Genomic DNA, 19,098 nt, shown 5'->3' with positions numbered 1-19,098 from the left:
GGCTGCGGCCCAGTGGGTAAATGTAGTGCCTGATGCAGGGGCAAACCATGGGGATCAGGAGGATCCCAAGTTCAGTTGTGTACTGGGTAACAGGGAAGGAATAAAGTCCGTACACACAGGCAGAAATACGTGCACACGGGCCCAGAGGCACACACACTTTCTCTCTCTCTCCCCCCCTCCCTTCTCCAGGTTCTCACACACACACGTGTAATAATGTTACAAAAATTATGGTTGATAAAAAATTTATTAAAAAACACAAATAAAAAAAACAGGTTACAATAAAATATCAAAAGCGACAGATTAAAACCGATGTTCGGGAATGAACGTCGGATTCAGAAGGAGTCCAATAGTCATGGGGGGGCACAGCTCAGCCGCCTGGTGTTCAGAGGCCAACAGCGAGAAGAAATAATGTGCGAAATCCGCACCTTCATTCAGGACCTGCAAGGTACAGAGCTGCCTCGATTCATTCAAAACACGAAGACGCGCGGGTGTGCAGTGCAGCGATTTGCAGAGTAGGAGAGACCGTTTGACCACGAACAGAGCGGCACAGCTTAAAGTAAAAACACGGGTGCAAGTTCACAGCAAAAGGTACAAAGCTTTTCCAGACTCTATCCTTCAGGGCTGCTGCAGGTGGAGCTATTGGGAACGTTGGGGAGGAGGTTAAAGTCTCGAACATTTTAGACAATCCCTGCAGACCCGCAGCACTTCGGCACGACAAGGTGTTACGATATCGTTCGTGTCATTTCTCAAACAGTGCAGTCTGCCGGTCCCAAGACTCACCGGCGCTATGGTCCTTGCTCCACACCTATCGGCCCAGGATTTCCGTTGACCTTCCCTTTTGTTCTTTCATCCCCTCCCCCATTACCCGGCCCCCAAACTGGCCTTTTAATCGGTTTCATTTCCTGCTTTTTTTCTCAGTTCTGACGAAGGGTTTCGACCTGAAACATTAACTCTGTTTCTCTCTCTCTCCACGGATGCTGTCCTGGCCTGCTGAGTTTTTCCAGCGTTTTCTGTTGTTATTGCGGATTTCCAGCATCCGCAGTATTTTGCTTTCGCCCCCCCCCTTTCCTTCCCTGCTTGTGATGATTTCCAGCAAGGGGGGTGGGGAGGGGACTCCCCCCACTGTAGATGCCTGACTCGAGCCCTACACGCGTCCGGTTTTATCAAGCACTGCGTTGCCCGTGTGTGCGTTGCTAAGCTGCCGTAATTAACCTCTCCCCTAACTTCCCCCCTTTTTCCTCTCACATGGCAGCTGTCGATCATTCTGCCATCGCCATTTACACCTCATCTAGAACCAGCTTTTGTTTAACTTGTCCCATTAACATCTCCTTTTGCCTCGCACCACCACCCCTTTTGTCTTTTAATCTCTCCTGCCTTCCATCCTATCACAGACCTTCCCTTTTGTTCTTTCCTCCCCTCCCCCTGCCCCCGACACTTGCTCAAAAACCTGTCCCATCTCCAGCTTTTTCCAGTTCTGATGAAGGGGTCATCGAGCTGAAATGTTAACTCTGTTTCTCTCTCCACAGATGCTGCCTGACCGGCTGAGCGTCCCCGGCATTTTCTGTTTTTATTTCAGATTTCCAGCAGCCGCAGTGTTTTGCTTTGGTATTTGCCGTAATGATATAGCCGGACGCGCTGTGCTCCCGACAGGCGTGGGGCAAGCTGTGGGTTGGCAGGAGTTTAAAGCTGGCCTCGGCTTTGCGCACGGAAAAAAGAAGTCAAACCTTATTAGCAGCAGACGGCTGGTTGGCTTCTTAAAAATCGGGGGAAATCTATCCAGGTCAGGGAAGGTGGTTTGAATTTTTTGGGAGACGGCAGCATTCACTTCCTGGTGTAAATGGTGCACCAGATTCGGTCCACACAGTGGGGTGGGCTGATGGCTTTATCTGGTGCTCCACGAGTGTTGTTTCAGATCTCACACTTTGTACTGAGTACTTGTGAGGAGGATGCCGAGAAACTCCAGGATGATTTGGACAGTTTGGGTGATTGGGCAAAAGTATGGCAGATGCAATACAACGTGGATAAATGCGAGGTTATCCACTTTGGTGGCAAAAACAGGAAGGCGGATTATCATCTGAACGGCAATAGATTGGGAGAAGGGGAAGTGCAACGAGACCTGGGCGTCCTTGTGCACCAGTCGCTGAAGGTAAGCATGCAGGTGCAGCAGGCGGTTAAGAAGGCAAATGGTATGTTGGGCTTCATAGCGAGAGGGTTCGAGTACAGGAACAAGGATGTCTTGCTGCAGTTGTACAGGGCCTTGGTGAGACCACACCTTGAGTATTGTGTGCAGTTTTGGTCGCCTTATCTGAGAAAGGATGTTCTTGCTATGGAGGGAGTGCAGCAAAGATTCACCAGACTGATACCTGAGATGGCAGGAATGACGTATGAGGAGAGATTGGGTCGATTGGGCTTGTACTCACTGGAGTTTAGAAGAATGAGAGGGGATCTCATTAAAACTTATAAAATTCTAACAGGACTAGACAGACTAGATGCAGGAAGGATGTTCCCGATGGTCACAGAGTCCAGAACCAGGGGTCACAGTCTAAGGATAAGGGGTAAGCCATTTAGGACTGAGATGAGGAGGAATTTCTTCACCCAGAGAGTGGTGAACCTGTGGAATTCTCTACCACAGAAGGCCGTAGAGGCCAATTCATTAAATATATTCAAGAAGGAGTTGGATATATTTCTTAAGGCTAAAGGGATCAAGGGATATGGGGAGAAGGCAGGGACAGGGTACTGAATTTGGATGATCAGCCATGATCTCATTGAATGGCGGAGCAGACTCGAGGGGCCGAATGGCCTACTCCTGCTCCTATCTTCTATGTACGAGACACAACGCGGCCAAACCGCCTTGAATTCAGAAGTATATATATTATTTTAAAACGGAAAGCCAGTCAATTCCTGCAAGCTGCCCCGCCCTCGCCCTGTGGAAAGGAGTCAACCAGCTACTGGCCGGTTACTGACCCGTGGACCTGCCCAAAGCCTTAAAGGTCTCCAGACTACACGTGACTGTCACCACAGGATGGCAACTATTTATAGAGATTGGGGGGGGGGTGGGCGGAATTCCACTCCAGCCGATACACTTCTGGCGCACGATTTAAATCCATTCCCGCACATCGCTCCCACCACCCGTGACCAATATTAAACACCCATGGCTGCACTACTCACAATGCTTGCTCCACACAAGTTTGGAAAGACAATTATACTGCTCGAGTTCACAGTTTTGAGCAAACTAAAATTCCACACGTCCGTCATCACGCCCTGCTGAAATCCGAGCGTCAGCACCGCACAGGCAGAGCCACTGGCCTCAGAAACCACCACCGACTAATCACCAAACCTCCAGTCACTCGGTAAACCTGCCTTCCTACCTCAGGACGTCTGGGCGATACGCTTCCCTCACAGTAAGCACCCCAGCTAGGGGCGATCAGAAGCCCTGCGTCCACTGGTACCCAAAAAGTGCCCCCAACCGTGCTCTCGGGTTGTGCAGTTCCTTCTCTCCTCAGACACAACAAAAGCCCCCCCCTCCCCACCTCACTTTCTTTATTCATTCTCGGGTTGTGGGCGTCGCTGGCAAGGCCGGCATTTATTGCCCAGCTCTCGCTGTCCTGAGATGGTGGGCCTGCCCCCTTGAACCGGCGATATCTAATCAGGTTCCAGCTCGCTAGTTTTATCCACTGATCCTCCTATTTAAAGATGTTCAGCAGCAATTTCAGCCATCACACCGCGACCGAGTTCATGAAATATTTAAACACCTAACAGCAAGTTTAAAAGCAGCATTAACCCCACCCCACCCCACCCCACCCCCTGAAACCTCGGAACAAAGGTTGCATCAACCCGCTTCGCATTCCCCTGAGTTTAGACGGTCGAGGCAGCGATCTGGTTGAGGTGTTTAAAATGATTATAGGATTTGCTAGAGAAACTGTGGTGGCGGGGTGGGGGGCGCCCAGAACAACCTTAAAATTAGAGCCAGGCCGTTCAGGGGTGATGTCAGGAAGCACTTCTTCACACAAAGGCTGGTGGAAATCTGGAACTCTCTCCCCCCAAAAAAAGCTGTTGAGGTTGGGGGTCAATTGGAGCTTTCCAGACCGAGATTGATCGATTTTTGTTGGTATGGGAAAGTCGGGTAAATGGAGGCGAGGTACAGATAGATCAGCATTGATTGGTGGAGCAGGCTCGAGGGGCTGAATGGCCTTCTGCTGTTCCTCTGAATAAAAAGCTTTATAAAAAATCAAAAACAGCGGAGTAAAATCTTAATAGCAGCCGGTTAACTCCGCACATCCCTCAGCAGCGCCGGGACAGAAGGGATCTCCCTCCAGAGGCTGGGAAGCAGCCAGCACGGACAGCGGCGGGACAGATTGAAATAAGGAAGAAAAAAAAGGTCGTCATCTCAAATGGAGTGGGGGGCACGGGCGGGTCAAAAAAACAAAAAATGGATTACCAACGACCAGGGTGGTCACGAGGCTCATTGAGCCTAATTATCTCGGAGAAGCCTGTACACTTTAATCTTCCACGCTCCCTTTAATTCACCGGGCGTCTAACCGCCGGCACTGCTCAATGTGCTGTCAGCGGTACTGGACGCAGCCTAGGTTTGGAAAGACAGGCGCGGCCAGGGCGCTGCTGGGGGCGGGGAGGTCTGCAGCTCGAATGGGACGTAGTTTGGAAGACGGGTCGTGCCCAGGGGACGTTTCGACAGGAACACGAGGACCACCTGGGCTTTCGGGCGAGTGTAACACGGACCAACACGGGGAAGGAGGCGCGGGGGGCAAATAACGGATTATAAAAGGGTTATACAGCAATCACCGTGCCGTGGCCACCCGCCCCGCAAACATTTATTATACCAAAATAAAACTGCCTGGAGCAATTCTAATCTCTATCGTTACCACAATGCTCTTTCACACGTGTCTCTCCATTCATCCATGAAGGCTATAAAAAAGGTGAGCGAGATTAAACACCCGCTGGATTTACAGTATTTATAATGCAGAGGGCCAGGCTTAATACGATTGTTTGTTCAAAAGTCTTCGAATGGTACGATGAAATCTAACAAGAGAGGTTGAAGAGAGGAGGCGGTCTCTCTGTAATCCTGGTTCCCTGGAGCACTCCCACGTTCCGGTTTACAGAGGAAAGGGTCCGGCAGCTCCGTGTTGTGGGAGCAGAGGTGAGGAGCTCCGTGTCGAAGGGAGTGTTCAGAGCTGGAAGGAATCTGACAGCGGGCTGGACTGTCAGATTCCTTCCAGCTCTTTCTTTGGCAGTGGCCTCCTGAACAGCAAGATGTGAGGCTCTGAGGAAGAAACAAGACAGCTCAGCAACAAGATCTGGTATCTATACAGCGTCTCTGAGGTAGTAAAACGCCCCAAGACGCTTCACAGGCATGTTAACAAACTCTTGACACCGAGCCACGGAAGATATTAGGGCAGGTGATCAAAGGCTGGGTTAAAGAGGTCGGTTTTAAGGAGCAGAGGAGGAGAGAGAGAGGCGGAGAGGTTTAGGGAGGGAATTCCAGAGCTCGGGGCCCAGGCGGATGAAGGCACGGCCGCCAATGGTGCAGCAAATAAAATCGGGGGAGGCCAGGAATGGAGGAGCGCAGAGATCTCGGAGGGTTGTGGGGCTGGAGGAGGTCACAGAGAGACGGGGAGAGGAGAGGATTTGAAAACAAGGACGAGAATTTTACCGGGAGCCAATGTAGGTCAGCGAGCACAGGGGGGGTGGGGGGTGAGGGGCGAACGGGACTCGGTGCGAGTTAGGACACGGGGCAGCAGAGTTCGGGATGAGCTGAAGTTTATAGAACTTATACAGCACAGAAACAGGCCATTCGGCGCAACTGCTCCAGACAAGCCCTCCTCCGACCCTCGACATTAACAAGAACTGATTTAGCAGTTTATCACATCCCCGGGAGTGTTTGTGACCAAACATTTTCTTTAACATTTCCATTCTTCTGCCCTCCTTTCCCTGCCCGGGTACGGTTCCTCAGCAGCCCCCACCTACGCGACAAGCCGAGGCAGCGAATGTCCGCGGGCGATTTAATCACGGAGGGCGCGACAGGCACAGTGCGGGCGCCTCCATAACATTCAGGAGAGGGAAACTCAGCCCATGTCCTCCCCCTCTCCTGGCCTAGGGCTGCTGAAGCACAACTAGCTAAGCTCAGATCAGCTAGCTTCGCAGAGACTGGGGACTGAATGTGAAATAAGAACATAAGTAGGAGCAGGAGTAGGCCATACGGCCCCTCGGGCCTGCTCCGCCATTCAATAGGATCATGGCTGATCCGAACCTAGACTCACGTCCACTTCCCTGCCCGCTCCCCGTAACCCCTAATTCTCTTATCTGCTAGGAAAATGTCTATCTCTGTTATAAATTTATTTAATGTCGCAGCTTCCACAGCTCTCTGGGGTAGCAAATTCCATAGATTTACTACCCTCTGAGTGAAGAAGTTTCTCCTCATCTCAGTTTTGAAAGGGCAGCCCCTTATTCTAAGATTATGCCCCCTAGTTCTAGTCTCACCCATCAGTGGAAACATCCTCCCCGCATCCACCCGATCAAGCCCCCTCACAATCTTATATGTTTCGATAAGATCGCCTCTCATTCTTCTGAACTCCAACGAGTAGAGGCCCAACCTACTCAACCTTTCCTCATACGTCAACCCTCTCATCTCCGGAATCAACCGAGTGAACCTTCTCTGAACTGCCTCGAGAGTAAGTATATCTTTTCTTAAATATGGAAACCAAAACTGCACGCAGTATTCCAGGTGTGGCCTCACCAGTACCCTGTATAACTGCAGCAAGACTTCCCTGTTTTTATACTCCATCCCCCTTGCAATAAAAGCCAAGATTCCATTGGCCTTCCTGATCACCTGCTGTACCTGCATACTAACCTTCTGTGTTTCATGCACCAGGACCCCCAGATCTCTTTGTACTGTAGCACTTTGCAGTTTCTCTCCATTTAGATAATAACTTGCTCTTTGATTTTTTTCTGCCAAAGTGCATAACCTCACACTTTCCAATATTATATTGCATCTGCCAAATCTCTGCCCACTCACTTCGCCTGTCTATGTCCTTTCGCAGGTCGAGTTAGTCTGAGTGCTGGGTTTGGCCAGTTGGAGATCTGGGGAGGCAGCAATCTCCCTGGTCACCGACAGCCCCGCGAGGGATATTTTAAACGGCAGAAGCGAGCGATCGCTGCGCCTGGCGAGGTTACCTGGCTCGTGGATCATGTAGTGTATCCAGCCCGGGCTCTGCTGGACTCCCAGATTCCTCCACTCAGTCTCCGACATGAGGTGAGTCTTGGGGACCAGTTTCGCTATCTTCTTGGGTAGCATGACGTGACTGGGAAGAGAGAAGGTGGCTCGTTATTCCAGCTGCGAGCACAACAGCCACTTGAAAGAAGCACCATCTCCAGAGATTGACCTGTGGATCCAGGCCGTTAGAGGTTTAACTTTCAGCGCACTCAGTGTCGGCCATGGCTCAGTTGGTAGCACCCTCGACAATTAGCGCACAGCAAGCTCCCACAAACAGCAATATGACAATGACCGGATCATCTGTTTTTAGTGATGTTGATTGAGGGATAAATATCGGCCCCAGGACACCGGGGAGAACTCCCCCTGCTCTTCCTCCAATAGTGGCCGTGGGATCTTTTACATCCACCCGAGAGGACAGGTTTGACGTCTCGTCCGAAAGACGCCCCTCCGACAGTGCGGCGCTCCCTCAGTACCGCCCCTCGACAGTGCGGCGCTCCCTCAGTACCGCCCCTCCGACAGTGCAGCGCTCCCTCAGTACCGCCCCTCTGACAGTGCGGCACTCCCTCAGTACTGCCCCTCCGACAGTGCAGCGCTCCCTCAGTACTGTCCCTCCGACAGTGCAGCGCTCCCTCAGTACTGTCCCTCCGACAGTGCAGCGCTCCCTCAGTACTGTCCCTCCGACAGTGCAGCGCTCCCTCAGTACTGCCCCTCCGACAGTGCGGCGCTCCCTCAGTACTGCCCCTCCCACAGTGCAGCGCTCCCTCAGTACCGCCCCTCCGACAGTGCGGCGCTCCCTCAGTATCCGCCCCTCCGACAGTGCGGCGCTCCCTCAGTACCGCCCCTCCGACAGTGCGGCGCTCCCTCAGTACTGGCACTGGGAGTGTCAGCCTAGATTTTTGTGCTCAAGTCTCTGGAGTGGGGACTCGAACCCACAACCCTTACTGACTCAGAGGCGAGAGTGCTACCCAGTGAGCCACGGCTGTTCATATTACTTCCAAAGGCAGGAGACCATGTGGCGGGGGAAGGATGGGGATCATATGATATATCCAATAAGCCGCGTACAGTCTTGGGTTTCTGTTCGGGCCCTGGGCTTGGTTCAGTTGGGCACTGGGCAGGAAATGGCACCCTCCAGTCCAGAAGGCTTGGTGGAGTGATCTTTACTAGCATTTATATAGCACCTTGTAGTAAAACATCCCCACGGCGCTTCACAGGAGCGATTATCAGACAAAATTCGACACGGAGCCACATAAGGAGATATTAGGACAGGTGACCAAAAGCTGGGTCAAAGAGGTCGGTTTTAAGGAGCGTCTTAAAAGGAGGAGAGAGAGGCGGAGAGGTTTAGGGAGGGAATTCCAGAGCTTGGGGCCCAGGCGGCTGAAGGCACAGCTGCCAATGGTGGAGCGATGGAAATCGGGGGCTGCGCAAGAGGCCAGAATTGGAGGAGCGCTGAGATCTCGGAGTTTAAAAAAAAAATTTTTTTAATTCATTGATGGGATGTGGGCGTCGCTGGCTAGGCCTGCATTTAGTGCCCATCCCTAATTGCCCTTGAGAAGATGGTGGTGAGCCGCCTTCTTGAACCGCTGCAGTCCATATGGTGTAGGTACACCCACAATGCTGTTAGGAAGGGAGTTCCAGGATTTTGGCCCAGCGACAGTGAAGGAACGGCGATACAGGTCCAAGTCAGGATGGTGTGTGGCTTGGAGGGGAACTTGTAAGTGGTGGTGTTCCCATGCGTCTGCTGCCCTTGTCCTTCTAAGTGGTAGAGGTCGCCGGTTTGGAAGGTGCTGTTGAAGGAGCTTTGGCGAGTTGCTGCAGTGCATCTTGTAGATGGTACACACTGCAGCCACAGTGCGCCGGTGGTGGAGGGAGTGAATGTTTAAGGTGGTGGATGGGGCGCCAATCAAGCAGGCTGCTTTGTCCTGGATGGTGTCGAGCTTCTTGAGTGTTGTTGGAGCTGCACTCATCCAGGCAAGTGGAGAGTATTCCATCACACTCCTGACTTGTGCCTTGTACATGGTGGAAAGGCTTTGGGGAGTCAGGAGGTGAGACACTCGCCGCAGAATTCCCAGCCTCTGGCCTGCTCTTGTAGCCACAGTATTTATATGGCTGGTCCAGTTCAGTTTCTGATCAATGGTAACCCCCAGGATGTTGATAGTGGGGGATTCAGCGATGGTAATGCCATTGAATGTCAAGGGGAGATGGTTAGAGTCTCGCTTGTTGGAGATGGTCGTTGCCTGGCACTTGTGTGGTGCGAATGTTACTTGCCACTTGTCAGCCCAAGTCGGAATGTTGTCCAGGTCTTGCTGCATATGGACACGGACTGCGTCAGTATCTGACGAGTCTCGAATGGTGCTGAACAGTGTGCAATCATCAGCGAACATCCCCACTTCTGACCTTATGATGGAGGGAAGGTCATTGATGAAACAGCTGAAGATGGTTGGGCCTAGGACACTGCCCTGAGGAACTCCTGCAGTGATGTCATGTGATTGAGATGAATGACCTCCAACAACCACAGCCAACTTCCTTTGTGCTAGGTATGATTCCAACCAATGGAGAGTTTTCCCCTTGATTCCCATTTACTTCAGTTTTGCTAGGGTTCCTTGATGCCACACTCGATCAAATGCTGCCTTGATGTCAAGGGCAGTCACTCTCACCTCACGAGTTCAGCTCTTTTGTCCATGTTTGGACCAAGGCTGTAATGAGGTCAGGAGCTGAGTGGCCCTGGCGGAACCCAAACTGGGCGTCAGTTAGCAGGTTATTGCTGAGTAAGTGCCGCTTGATAGCACTGTCGACGACACCTTCCATCACTTTGCTGATGATTGAGAGTAGACTGATGGGACGGTAATTGGCCGGGTCGGATTTGTCCTGCTTTTTGTAGACAGGACCTACTTGGGCAATTTTCCACATTGCCGGGTAGATGCCAGTGTTGTAGTTGTAGCTGTACTGGAACAGCTTGGCTAGGGGCACAGCTAGTTCTGGAGCACAAGTCTTCAGTACTATTGCCGGAATGTTGTCAGGGCCCATAGCCTTTGCAGTATCCAGTGTCTTCAGCCGTTTCTTGACATCACGTGGAGTGAATTGAATGGGCTGAAGACTGGCATCTGTGATGCTGGGGACCTCAGGAGGAGGCCGAGATGGATCACCCACTCGGCACTTCTGGCTGAAGATAGTTGCAAATGCTTCAGCTTTGTCTTTTGCACTCACGTGCTGGGCTCCACCATCATTGAGGATGGGGATATTTTTGGAGCCTGGAGGATGTTACAGAGATAGGGAGGGGGGCGAGGAGGCCATGGAGGGGATTTGAAAACGTGGGATGGAGAATTTTGAAATCGAGGCGTTGCCGGGAAACGGGAGCCAGTGTAGGTCAGCGAGCGCAGGGCGGGGTGATGTGACGGGTGAACGGGACGCGGTGCAAGTTAGGACACAGGCGGTCTTGGCCATGGTGCGGACACGGGGTCAGAGCAGATGAACAAAGGCTGGGTGGGGACCAGGCCCCTTTTTATCAATGGACCAATGCCAGCCTGGAGGAGAAGGGGCTGAATGGCCTGTTACCCTGCAGCCCCCGCTGGGAGGGCGCATCTCCTTTACCAAGATGGCCGACTTCCGCCCAGCAACCGGAAATGCTCGAAAAAAACTTGCAAACAAGTTTAAATTAACAAAAAGTGACGAAAGCCGAATACACCCGCCCGCGGGAAAGGTTCAGCCGCTCAATTGAAGTAAATCCTGAAGAGATGGGGGGAGGTGAAGAGGAGGAGGGGAGGGGAAGGGAAGGACTCGGGGGTACAAATCCGCGGTTGGAATAAAATAAATGGCGGCTGATTAAAATGGCGGATCTTGTGCCGCCGCCGGGCTCACCGGTACTCGAAGTCGCCATCGTTGTAGCGGTCCGAGTAATAGATCTCGTTGCGATCCATCCTCCAACCGCCCGCCCGCCACCGGCTTCCCAACCCGCGCCCGCGCGCTTCCTCCTCATTGGCCGGGTTCCGCCGCCCACCCGCTTCCCATTGGTCCCCTACCGGCCGCTCACCCGCTCCTCATTGGTCGGCTTCCTCCCGCTCAACCGCTCCCTATTGGTCCGGCGCCGCTCACCCAATCCCCATTGGTCCGGCGCCGCCCACCAGCTTCCCATTGGTCCGGCGCCGCCCACCCACTCCCCATTGGTCCGGCGGCGCGCACCCGCTCCCCATTGGTCCGCGCCCCACGGGCGCCCACCCGCTCCCCATTGGCCGGGCGCCGCCCACCCGCTTCCCATTGGTCCGGCGCCGCGCACCCGCTCCCCATTGGCGCGGCGCCGCCCACCCGCTCCCCATTGGTTCGCCCTTCGGGCGCTCACCCGCTCCCCATTGGTCCGGCGCCGCCCACCCGCTCCCCATTGGCCGGTACCCACAGCCGACCCGCTCCCTATTGGTCCGGCCGCCGACCCACTTCTCATTGGTCCGCGCCATCGACCCGCTCCCATTGGTCGGTTGAGCCCGCCCACACCCTCCCCCTCTCATTGGTCCGCGCTCTGTTAACCACGCCCCCTCCTCTCTGATTGGTCTGTCCTCCGTCAGTTGACCCTCCCGCGGGCGACTCCCCATTGGCCCGCGTCCTGTCAGCTGATCCGTCTGCGCCACCTCCCCGCTCTCATTGGCCCCCCGCTCCGTCAGCTGACCGTTCGGCGGCGCTCTTCCATTGGCTGGCCAGCCGAACTCCCAAACCCCGCCCCCCTCGGCTGAGTGGTTGGGGGTGTGGAAAAGGTGGAAAAAACCCATCAGCTGATGTCCAGGCGGCATTCCCATTGGCCAAACCCGGACCCGCGCTTGGCTTTTAAAAAAAAAGTGTAGCGTTGTGATTGGTCCCTTCAACAATGGACGTCACAAAGTGGGTGGGTGAACCCAGCTGACCTTTAACCCGCTGCTCCCATTGGTCGCTGCCAGTCCCAGCCCAAAGTTTTGGAAAACTTTTGAAAAAGTTTTGCTGAAAGTTCAGGAGTTGCTCCCGGGTCACCAACCCTGCGTTTAATCGGGTTGTAATTCCATTTAAACACATGGTGTGTGTGCAGAATGTTAAAATAGATTGTAATTAAAATGCGTTAATTAATAAGTCAATAACTTTTTTTCTGTAATTTGTATTTATCCTGGGCTGGGCTGGATATATTTTTTGAGTCTGAAGCTATTTTCCTCCCTCTCCTGGGCCCACCCAGTAGTTGTGGTTCCTGCAGCACTGAGCAGAGAGTTGTATAAGGATTATTAAGGAAAGAGTATATACAAATTATACGAATGTATATTTATACACTCAGGGATATATCTGTCTATACACTGTATGGATAGATCTGTATTTATGTGGTCAACCATGAATGTTTTTCGATGCTTTGGCAACATAAGATGTACCTTGTCATGCCAATAAAGCGATTTGAATTGAATTGAATTGAATTGACTCCATTGGCAGCCACTGTGAAGGAAGACAGGGTAGCTGCAGTTGCTTTTTTCGTCTTTTAACTTTTCTCTCTCCGAACTGAAAGGTCTGGTTTCGGTCCCATACCTTAGATGTCTGGCTCACCGGAGTAGGTAAGAGAGAGAATCCGTTCCCAATTGGCAGAAGGGCCGAGGACCAGAAGACACGGATTCAAGGTGATCGGCAAAAGGACCAAAGGCGACGCAAGGAAAAACTTTTTTTAACGCAGCGAGTGGTTAGGATCTGGACTGCGCTGCCCGATAGGCCGTCTCAATCGCGGCTTTCAAAAGGGAGTCGGATAAATACCCGAAGGAAAGAAGTTTGCAGGGCTACGGGGAAAGGGCGGGGGGGAGTGGGACTGGCTGAAGTGCTCTGGCAGAGACCCGGCACGGGCTCGATGGGCCGAATGGCCTCCTTCTGTGCTCTAACCATTCTATGATGATTCTACGATTAGCGAGATGTTTTCTGCAACTGTTTCCCACATTACAACAGTGGCTACTCTTCAGAAAAGTGTTTGATTGGCTGTAAAGCGCTTTGGGACGTCCTGAGGTGGTGAAAGGCGCGGTAAAACTGTAAGTCTTTCTCGTAGCACTGTAAGCCTTTGGGGAGCAGATTGGTTTGGAAGCTGAGAAAGGTTTCCCAGGAATGTGTTGACTTGGCATCCTGTGCGACGATCAGGATTTCAGGTAGTCCCCCCATTGCTTTGTCGGTAGATGTAATTAGATTTTGGATTGAAGATTTGGGTGCTTTTTTGCCTTTTTTTTAGGATTGCTTTGTTTTTTTGAGAGATTGCAATTTATTTTAAGGGTTTCTAAAGGAATTTCCTTCCTTTTGCACTGCTGGGGTAAGGTTCTGCAAGAACTATGTCTAAGTAGTCATGCTTTGAAATAAGTGTCAGCCGTGGCTCAAAGGGTCGCTCTCTCTCGCCTCTGAGCCAGAAGGTCGTGGGTTCGAGTCCCACTCCAGAGACTTGAGCACAAAAATGTAGGCTGACACGCCCAGTGCCAGTTCTGAGGGAGTGCCGCACTGTCGGAGGGGCAGTACTGAGGGAGCGCCGCACTGTTGGAGGGTCAGGACTGAGGGAGCGCCGCACTGTCGGAGGGTCAGTACTGAGGGAGCGCCGCACTGTCGGAGGGGCGGTACTGAGGGAGCGCCGCACTGTCGGAGGGGCGGTACTGAGGGAGCGCCGCACTGTCGGAAGGGTGGTACTGAGGGAGCGCCGCACTGTCGGAGGGGCGGTACTGAGGGAGCACCGCACTGTCGGCGGGGCGGTACTGAGGGAGCGCCGCACTGTTGGAGGGGCCGTCTTTTGGATGTGACGTTAAACCGAGGTCCTGTCTGCCCCCTCAGGTGGATGTAAAAGGTCCCACCGCCACTATTGGAAGAAGAGCAGGGGGGGGAGTTCTCCCCGGTGCTCTGTGGCCAATATTTATCCCTTAACCAATATCACTAAAAACATGATCTGGTCATTATCACATTGCTGTTTGTGGGAGCTTGCTGTGCGCAAATCGTCTGCTGCATTTCCCACTTTCAACAGTGACCACACTTCAAAAAAGTACTTTGTTGGCTGCAAAGTGCTTTGGGACGTCCGGTGGTTGCGAAAGGCGCTGGAGAAATGCAAGTCTGTCTCCATGCTGGGGTAGGGTTCTGCAAGTACTATGTCTAAGTAACCTATTTTGAACCTAGATGGTAAGTGTTAGCCAGATATTATGAAGCCTGTTCCTTATCCAGTGTCCACTCAGGTGCACTGTCCTGCTTTGATTATTTTTAATGATCGCCATCGGAGGGGAAAGACTGACTATTTCTCTCCTCCCTTTCCCGGGGAACTGTAGTACACTGAAAGCGGATTGTCTACTGCGTTTACTGACGCAACAAAGGGCCGTTAGTCCTTCAACAATAACTTCCGCGTGATTCAGGCCCGAGTGCTTTATTCAACAACATGTTTTAATAGATATATTGGCTCAATCAACAGTGTTATAAACACGGTGATGTGGAGTATTTTAAACCAACACTCGACACAAGGTTTTCAGATCGATTAGTCAAGTTGTCTTTATTACACCGGTGGGGAGACAGTCTGTTCTGTCTTTAGCCAGACTTCTCCGAATTGTTACAGCAAGCCCTACATTTTTATACATTACAATAAGCACGGCAGCCTCGTGCACAATTCATTCCCGCAACCTGATTGGAGCTTGGCCCACATGCACCTTCACAGATTGGGTTACATGTCCTAAGGTAAACACGTGTAAGCTGCATACTCAATTATTAGCCCAAACTGCTGAACACTGATTAAAAGATAACTTGGAAGCATTGTGACCCAGATAATAAAACTCTCAGGGCAGCTGAAATGCTAGACATCATGTCTCCACTGAGTTGTTTTTAGTCTCAAAGGTCAGTTATCTTGACCACACCTTATGGATGTGGTCTTTCATGTCAGCAACTGTCTCCCTTACACCATTCTGTGAGCGGCCAGCAATGTTATTTTAACTCTTTCCCCACTTCACTTGGCTATAGACAGGTTAGGTGAGGGGGCGAGAAGATGGCAAATGGAGCATAATGTGGGAAAAGGTGAAATTCTCCATTTTGGTCGCAAATATAGAAAGCAGAATTTTTTTTTTAAAGGTGGGACAATTAAATGTTGGTATTCAGAGGGATTTGGGGGTCCTTGTACACGAAACACAGAGAGTTAACATGCAGGTACAGCAAGCAGTTAGGAAGGCAAATGGTGTGTGTGCTGTGAGGAGGATGCCGAGAAACTCCAGGATGATTTGGACAGGTTGGGTGATTGGGCAGAAGCATAGCAGATGCAATATAATGTGGATAAATGTGAGGTTATCCACTTTTTGGTGTCAAAAACAGGAAGGCAGATTATTATTTGAACGGCAATAGATTGGGAGAAGGGGAAGTGCAACGAGACCTGGGTGTCCTTGTGCACCAGTCGCTGAAGGTAAGCATGCAGGTGCAGCAGGCGGTTAAGAAGGCAAATGGTATGTTGGCCTTCGTAGCGAGAAGGTTTGAGTACAGGAACAAGGATGCCTTGCTGCAGTTGTACAGGGCCTTGGTGAGACCACACCTTGAGTATTGTGTGCAGTTTTGGTCGCCTTATCTGAGGAAGGATGTTCTTGCCATGGAAGGAATTCAGCGAAGATTCACCAGGCTGATACCTGGGGTGGCAGGAATGACGTATGAGGAGAGATTGGGTCAATTGGGCTTATACTTGCTGGAGTTTAGAAGAATGAGAGGGGTTCTCATTGAAACTTATAAAATTCTAACAGGACTGGACAGACTAGATGCAGGAAGGATGTTCCCGATGGCCGGGGAGTCCAGAACCAGGGGTCACAGTCTAAGGATAAGGGGTAAGCCATTTAGGACAGAAATGAGGAGGAATTTCTTCACCCAGAGAGTGGTGAACCTGTGGAATTCTCTACCACACAAGGCAGTTGAGGCCAATTCATTCAATATATTCAAGAAGGAATTGGATATATTTCTTGAGGCTAAAGGGATCAAGGGATATGGGGACAAGGCAGGGACAGGGTACTGAATTTGGATGATCAGCCATGATCTCATTGAATGGCGGAGCAGGCTCGAGGGGCCGAATGGCCTACTCCTGCTCCTATCTTCTATGTTTCTATGAACAGCACAGACCTGGAGTTGGTGGCACCTTCCCGATCACCCTCTGAGCCATTCATCATCTTGACCGACTGAAGCATTGTGGGCAGAAGGGGGCTTGTTTGTTTGTTTGGCCTCGCCTCTGCCAAACCCATAACTCCACTCCCTTATAAAGGATGGAACCTGCGCCCTGGCCTCTGCTGAACTCGCTCTGCTTTCAGCCTCTTTTTGTATAAGAATGTTTCCCTTCGCTGTGAAAGGCGCTGGAGAAATGGGAGTCTTTGTTGCTTCTTATCGATCAACTTAAAAAAAAGAATCTGTAAAAGAAAGACTCCAGCGCCTTTCACCACCTCAGGATGTCCCAAAGCACTTCACAGCCAATGAAGTACTTTTTGAAGTGTGGTCACTGTTGTAATGTGGGAAACGCAGCAGCTCAATTTGCGCACAGCAAGCTCCCACAAACAGCAATGTGATAATGACCGGATCATCTGTTTTTAGTGATGTTGGTTGAGGGATAAATATTGGCCCCAGGACACCAGGGAGAACTCCCCCTGCTCTTCTTCCAATAGTGGCCGTGGGATCTTTTACATCCACCTGAGAGGGCAGACGGGGCCTCGGCTTAACGTCTCATTCGAAAGACGGCACCTCCGACAGTGCGGCGCTCCCTCAGTACCGCACCTCCGACAGTGCGGCGCTCCCTCAGTACCGCCCCTCCGACAGTGCGGCGCTCCCTCAGTACCGCCCCTCCGACAGTGCGGCGCTCCCTCAGTACCGCCCCTCCGACAGTGCGGCGCTCCCTCAGTACCGCCCCTCCGACAGTGCGGCGCTCCCTCAGTACCGCCCCTCCGACAGTGCGGCGCTCCCTCAGTACCGCCCCTCCGACAGTGCGGCGCTCCCTCAGTACCGCCCCTCCGACAGTGCGGCGCTCCCTCAGTACCGCCCCTCCGACAGTGCGGCGCTCCCTCAGTACCGCCCCTCCGACAGTGCGGCGCTCCCTCAGTACCGCCTCTCCGACAGTGCGGCGCTCCCTCAGTACTGCCCCTCCGACAGTGCGGCGCTCCCTCAGTACCGCCCCTCCGACAGTGCGGCGCTCCCTCAGTACCGCCCCTCCGACAGTGCGGCGCTCCCTCAGTACCGCCCCTCCGACAGTGCGGCGCTCCCTCAGTACCGCCCCTCCGACAGTGCGGCGCTCCCTCAGTACCGCCCCTCCGACAGTGCGGCGCTCCCTCAGTACCGCCCCTCCGACAGTGCATGCGCTCCCTCAGTACCGCCTCTCCGACAGTGCGGCGCTCCCTCAGTACTGCCCCTCCGACAGTGCGGCGCTCCCTCAGTACTGCCCCTCCGACAGTGCGGCGCTCCCTCAGTACTGCCCCTCCGACAGTGCGGCGCTCCCTCAGTACCGCCTCTCCGACAGTGCGGCGCTCCCTCAGTACCGCCCCTCCGACAGTGCGGCGCTCCCTCAGTACCGCCCCTCCGACAGTGCATGCGCTCCCTCAGTACCGCCTCTCCGACAGTGCGGCGCTCCCTCAGTACCGCCTCTCCGACAGTGCGGCGCTCCCTCAGTACTGCCCCTCCGACAGTGCGGCACTCCCTCAGTACCGCCCCTCCGACAGTGCGGCGCTCCCTCAGTACTGCCCCTCCGACAGTGCGGCACTCCCTCAGTACCGCCCCTCCGACAGTGCGGCGCTCCCTCAGTACCGCCCCTCCGACAGTGCGGCGCTCCCTCAGTACTGCCCCTCCGACAGTGCGGCGCTCCCTCAGTACTGCCCCTCCGACAGTGCGGCGCTCCCTCAGTACTGCCCCTCCGACAGTGCGGCGCTCCCTCAGTACCAGCACTGGGAGTGTCGGCCTGGATTATGGGCTCAAGTCTCTGGAGTGGAGACTCCAACTTACGACCTTCTGATTCGGAGGTGAGGGAATGCCACCTCCTGAGCCACAACTGACAGACACAGCAGCGGGAGTTCTCCCCGGTGTCCTGGGCCCAATGTTTATCCCTCAATCAACATCACCAGAGCGCCATCAGACACAGTTTAACGAGTGAATGACCTCACTCGCTCTTTGTGGGATCCTGCTGTTTACAAATTGGTTGCTGTGTTTTGCCTGCATGCAGTGACTGCGCTGCAGAAGTTATTAATTGGCTGTGAGGTGCTTTGGGACATGATGAGGACCTAGAAGAGGTAACACGAGGGCAAATCGGAGAAATTTACGGCACAGAAGGAGGCCATTCGGCCCATCGTGTGCGTGCCAGCCAACAAAGAGCTCTCCAGCCTAATCCCACTGTCCAGCTCTCGGTCCGTCGCCCTGTAGGTTACGGCATCTCAAGTGCACATCCAAGTACTTTTTAAACGTGATGAAACATAGAAACATACAGGAAACTTTGGTTTACCCGGAGGTTATATGTCCGGAATACTCGATCTAACAAAAACCAGGAGCCGTTTTCTATAAGTTTTTTTTAGTTCTCGTTGCTTTTTTTTCCCCCAGTCAGGCTCTGCAAGGTCTGTAGCTATAGCAACAGCTTCAGCTAGAGACGCTTGCAGCTGCAGCCGACTGTTTTGAAGCTGTTGCTAAGCAACAGGGTTTCTGGATTCACACGGAGCTTTTCAGTTCCGTATGTTTCAACAATAACGCTGGTATGTCCGGCACGTTTGATGGTACGGCACCAGCTCGGTCCCGTCAGTGCCGGATATCAGAAAGTTTCCTGTAGTAAAATAGGAGCAGGAGTCGGCCATTCAGCCCTTCGAGCCTGCTCCGCCATTCAATATGATCATGGCTGATCCTCTATCTCAATACCATATTCCCGCTCTCTCCCCATACCCCTTGATGCCTTT

The 19,098-nt window shown here is 52.8% G+C and overlaps 1 protein-coding gene across 1 annotated transcript; it reads right to left on the bottom strand.

Annotated features, from left to right (window-relative positions):
* Positions 1-225: 225 nt before the first annotated feature.
* LOC147086578 (cyclin-dependent kinases regulatory subunit 1-like) lies at positions 226-11,228 on the bottom strand. Its single transcript, XM_085978719.1, has 3 exons — positions 11,084-11,228; positions 7,189-7,316; positions 226-5,278 (listed from the first exon to the last, which is right to left on the bottom strand). The coding sequence occupies exons 1-3, from the start codon at positions 11,140-11,142 to the stop codon at positions 5,220-5,222; spliced, it is 246 nt and encodes an 81-aa protein (XP_085834845.1). The 5' UTR covers positions 11,143-11,228; the 3' UTR covers positions 226-5,219.
* Between the last annotated feature and the right edge of the window lie 7,870 nt (positions 11,229-19,098).

Source organism: Somniosus microcephalus, unplaced genomic scaffold (genome assembly GCF_052327205.1).
Source record: "Somniosus microcephalus isolate GS21.2 unplaced genomic scaffold, FLI_Smic_1.0 unresolved_chr7, whole genome shotgun sequence".
Taxonomy (NCBI): domain Eukaryota; kingdom Metazoa; phylum Chordata; class Chondrichthyes; order Squaliformes; family Somniosidae; genus Somniosus; species Somniosus microcephalus.
Note: the sequence above shows the minus strand (reverse complement) of the source record. Positions and strands in the feature narration are given on the sequence as shown.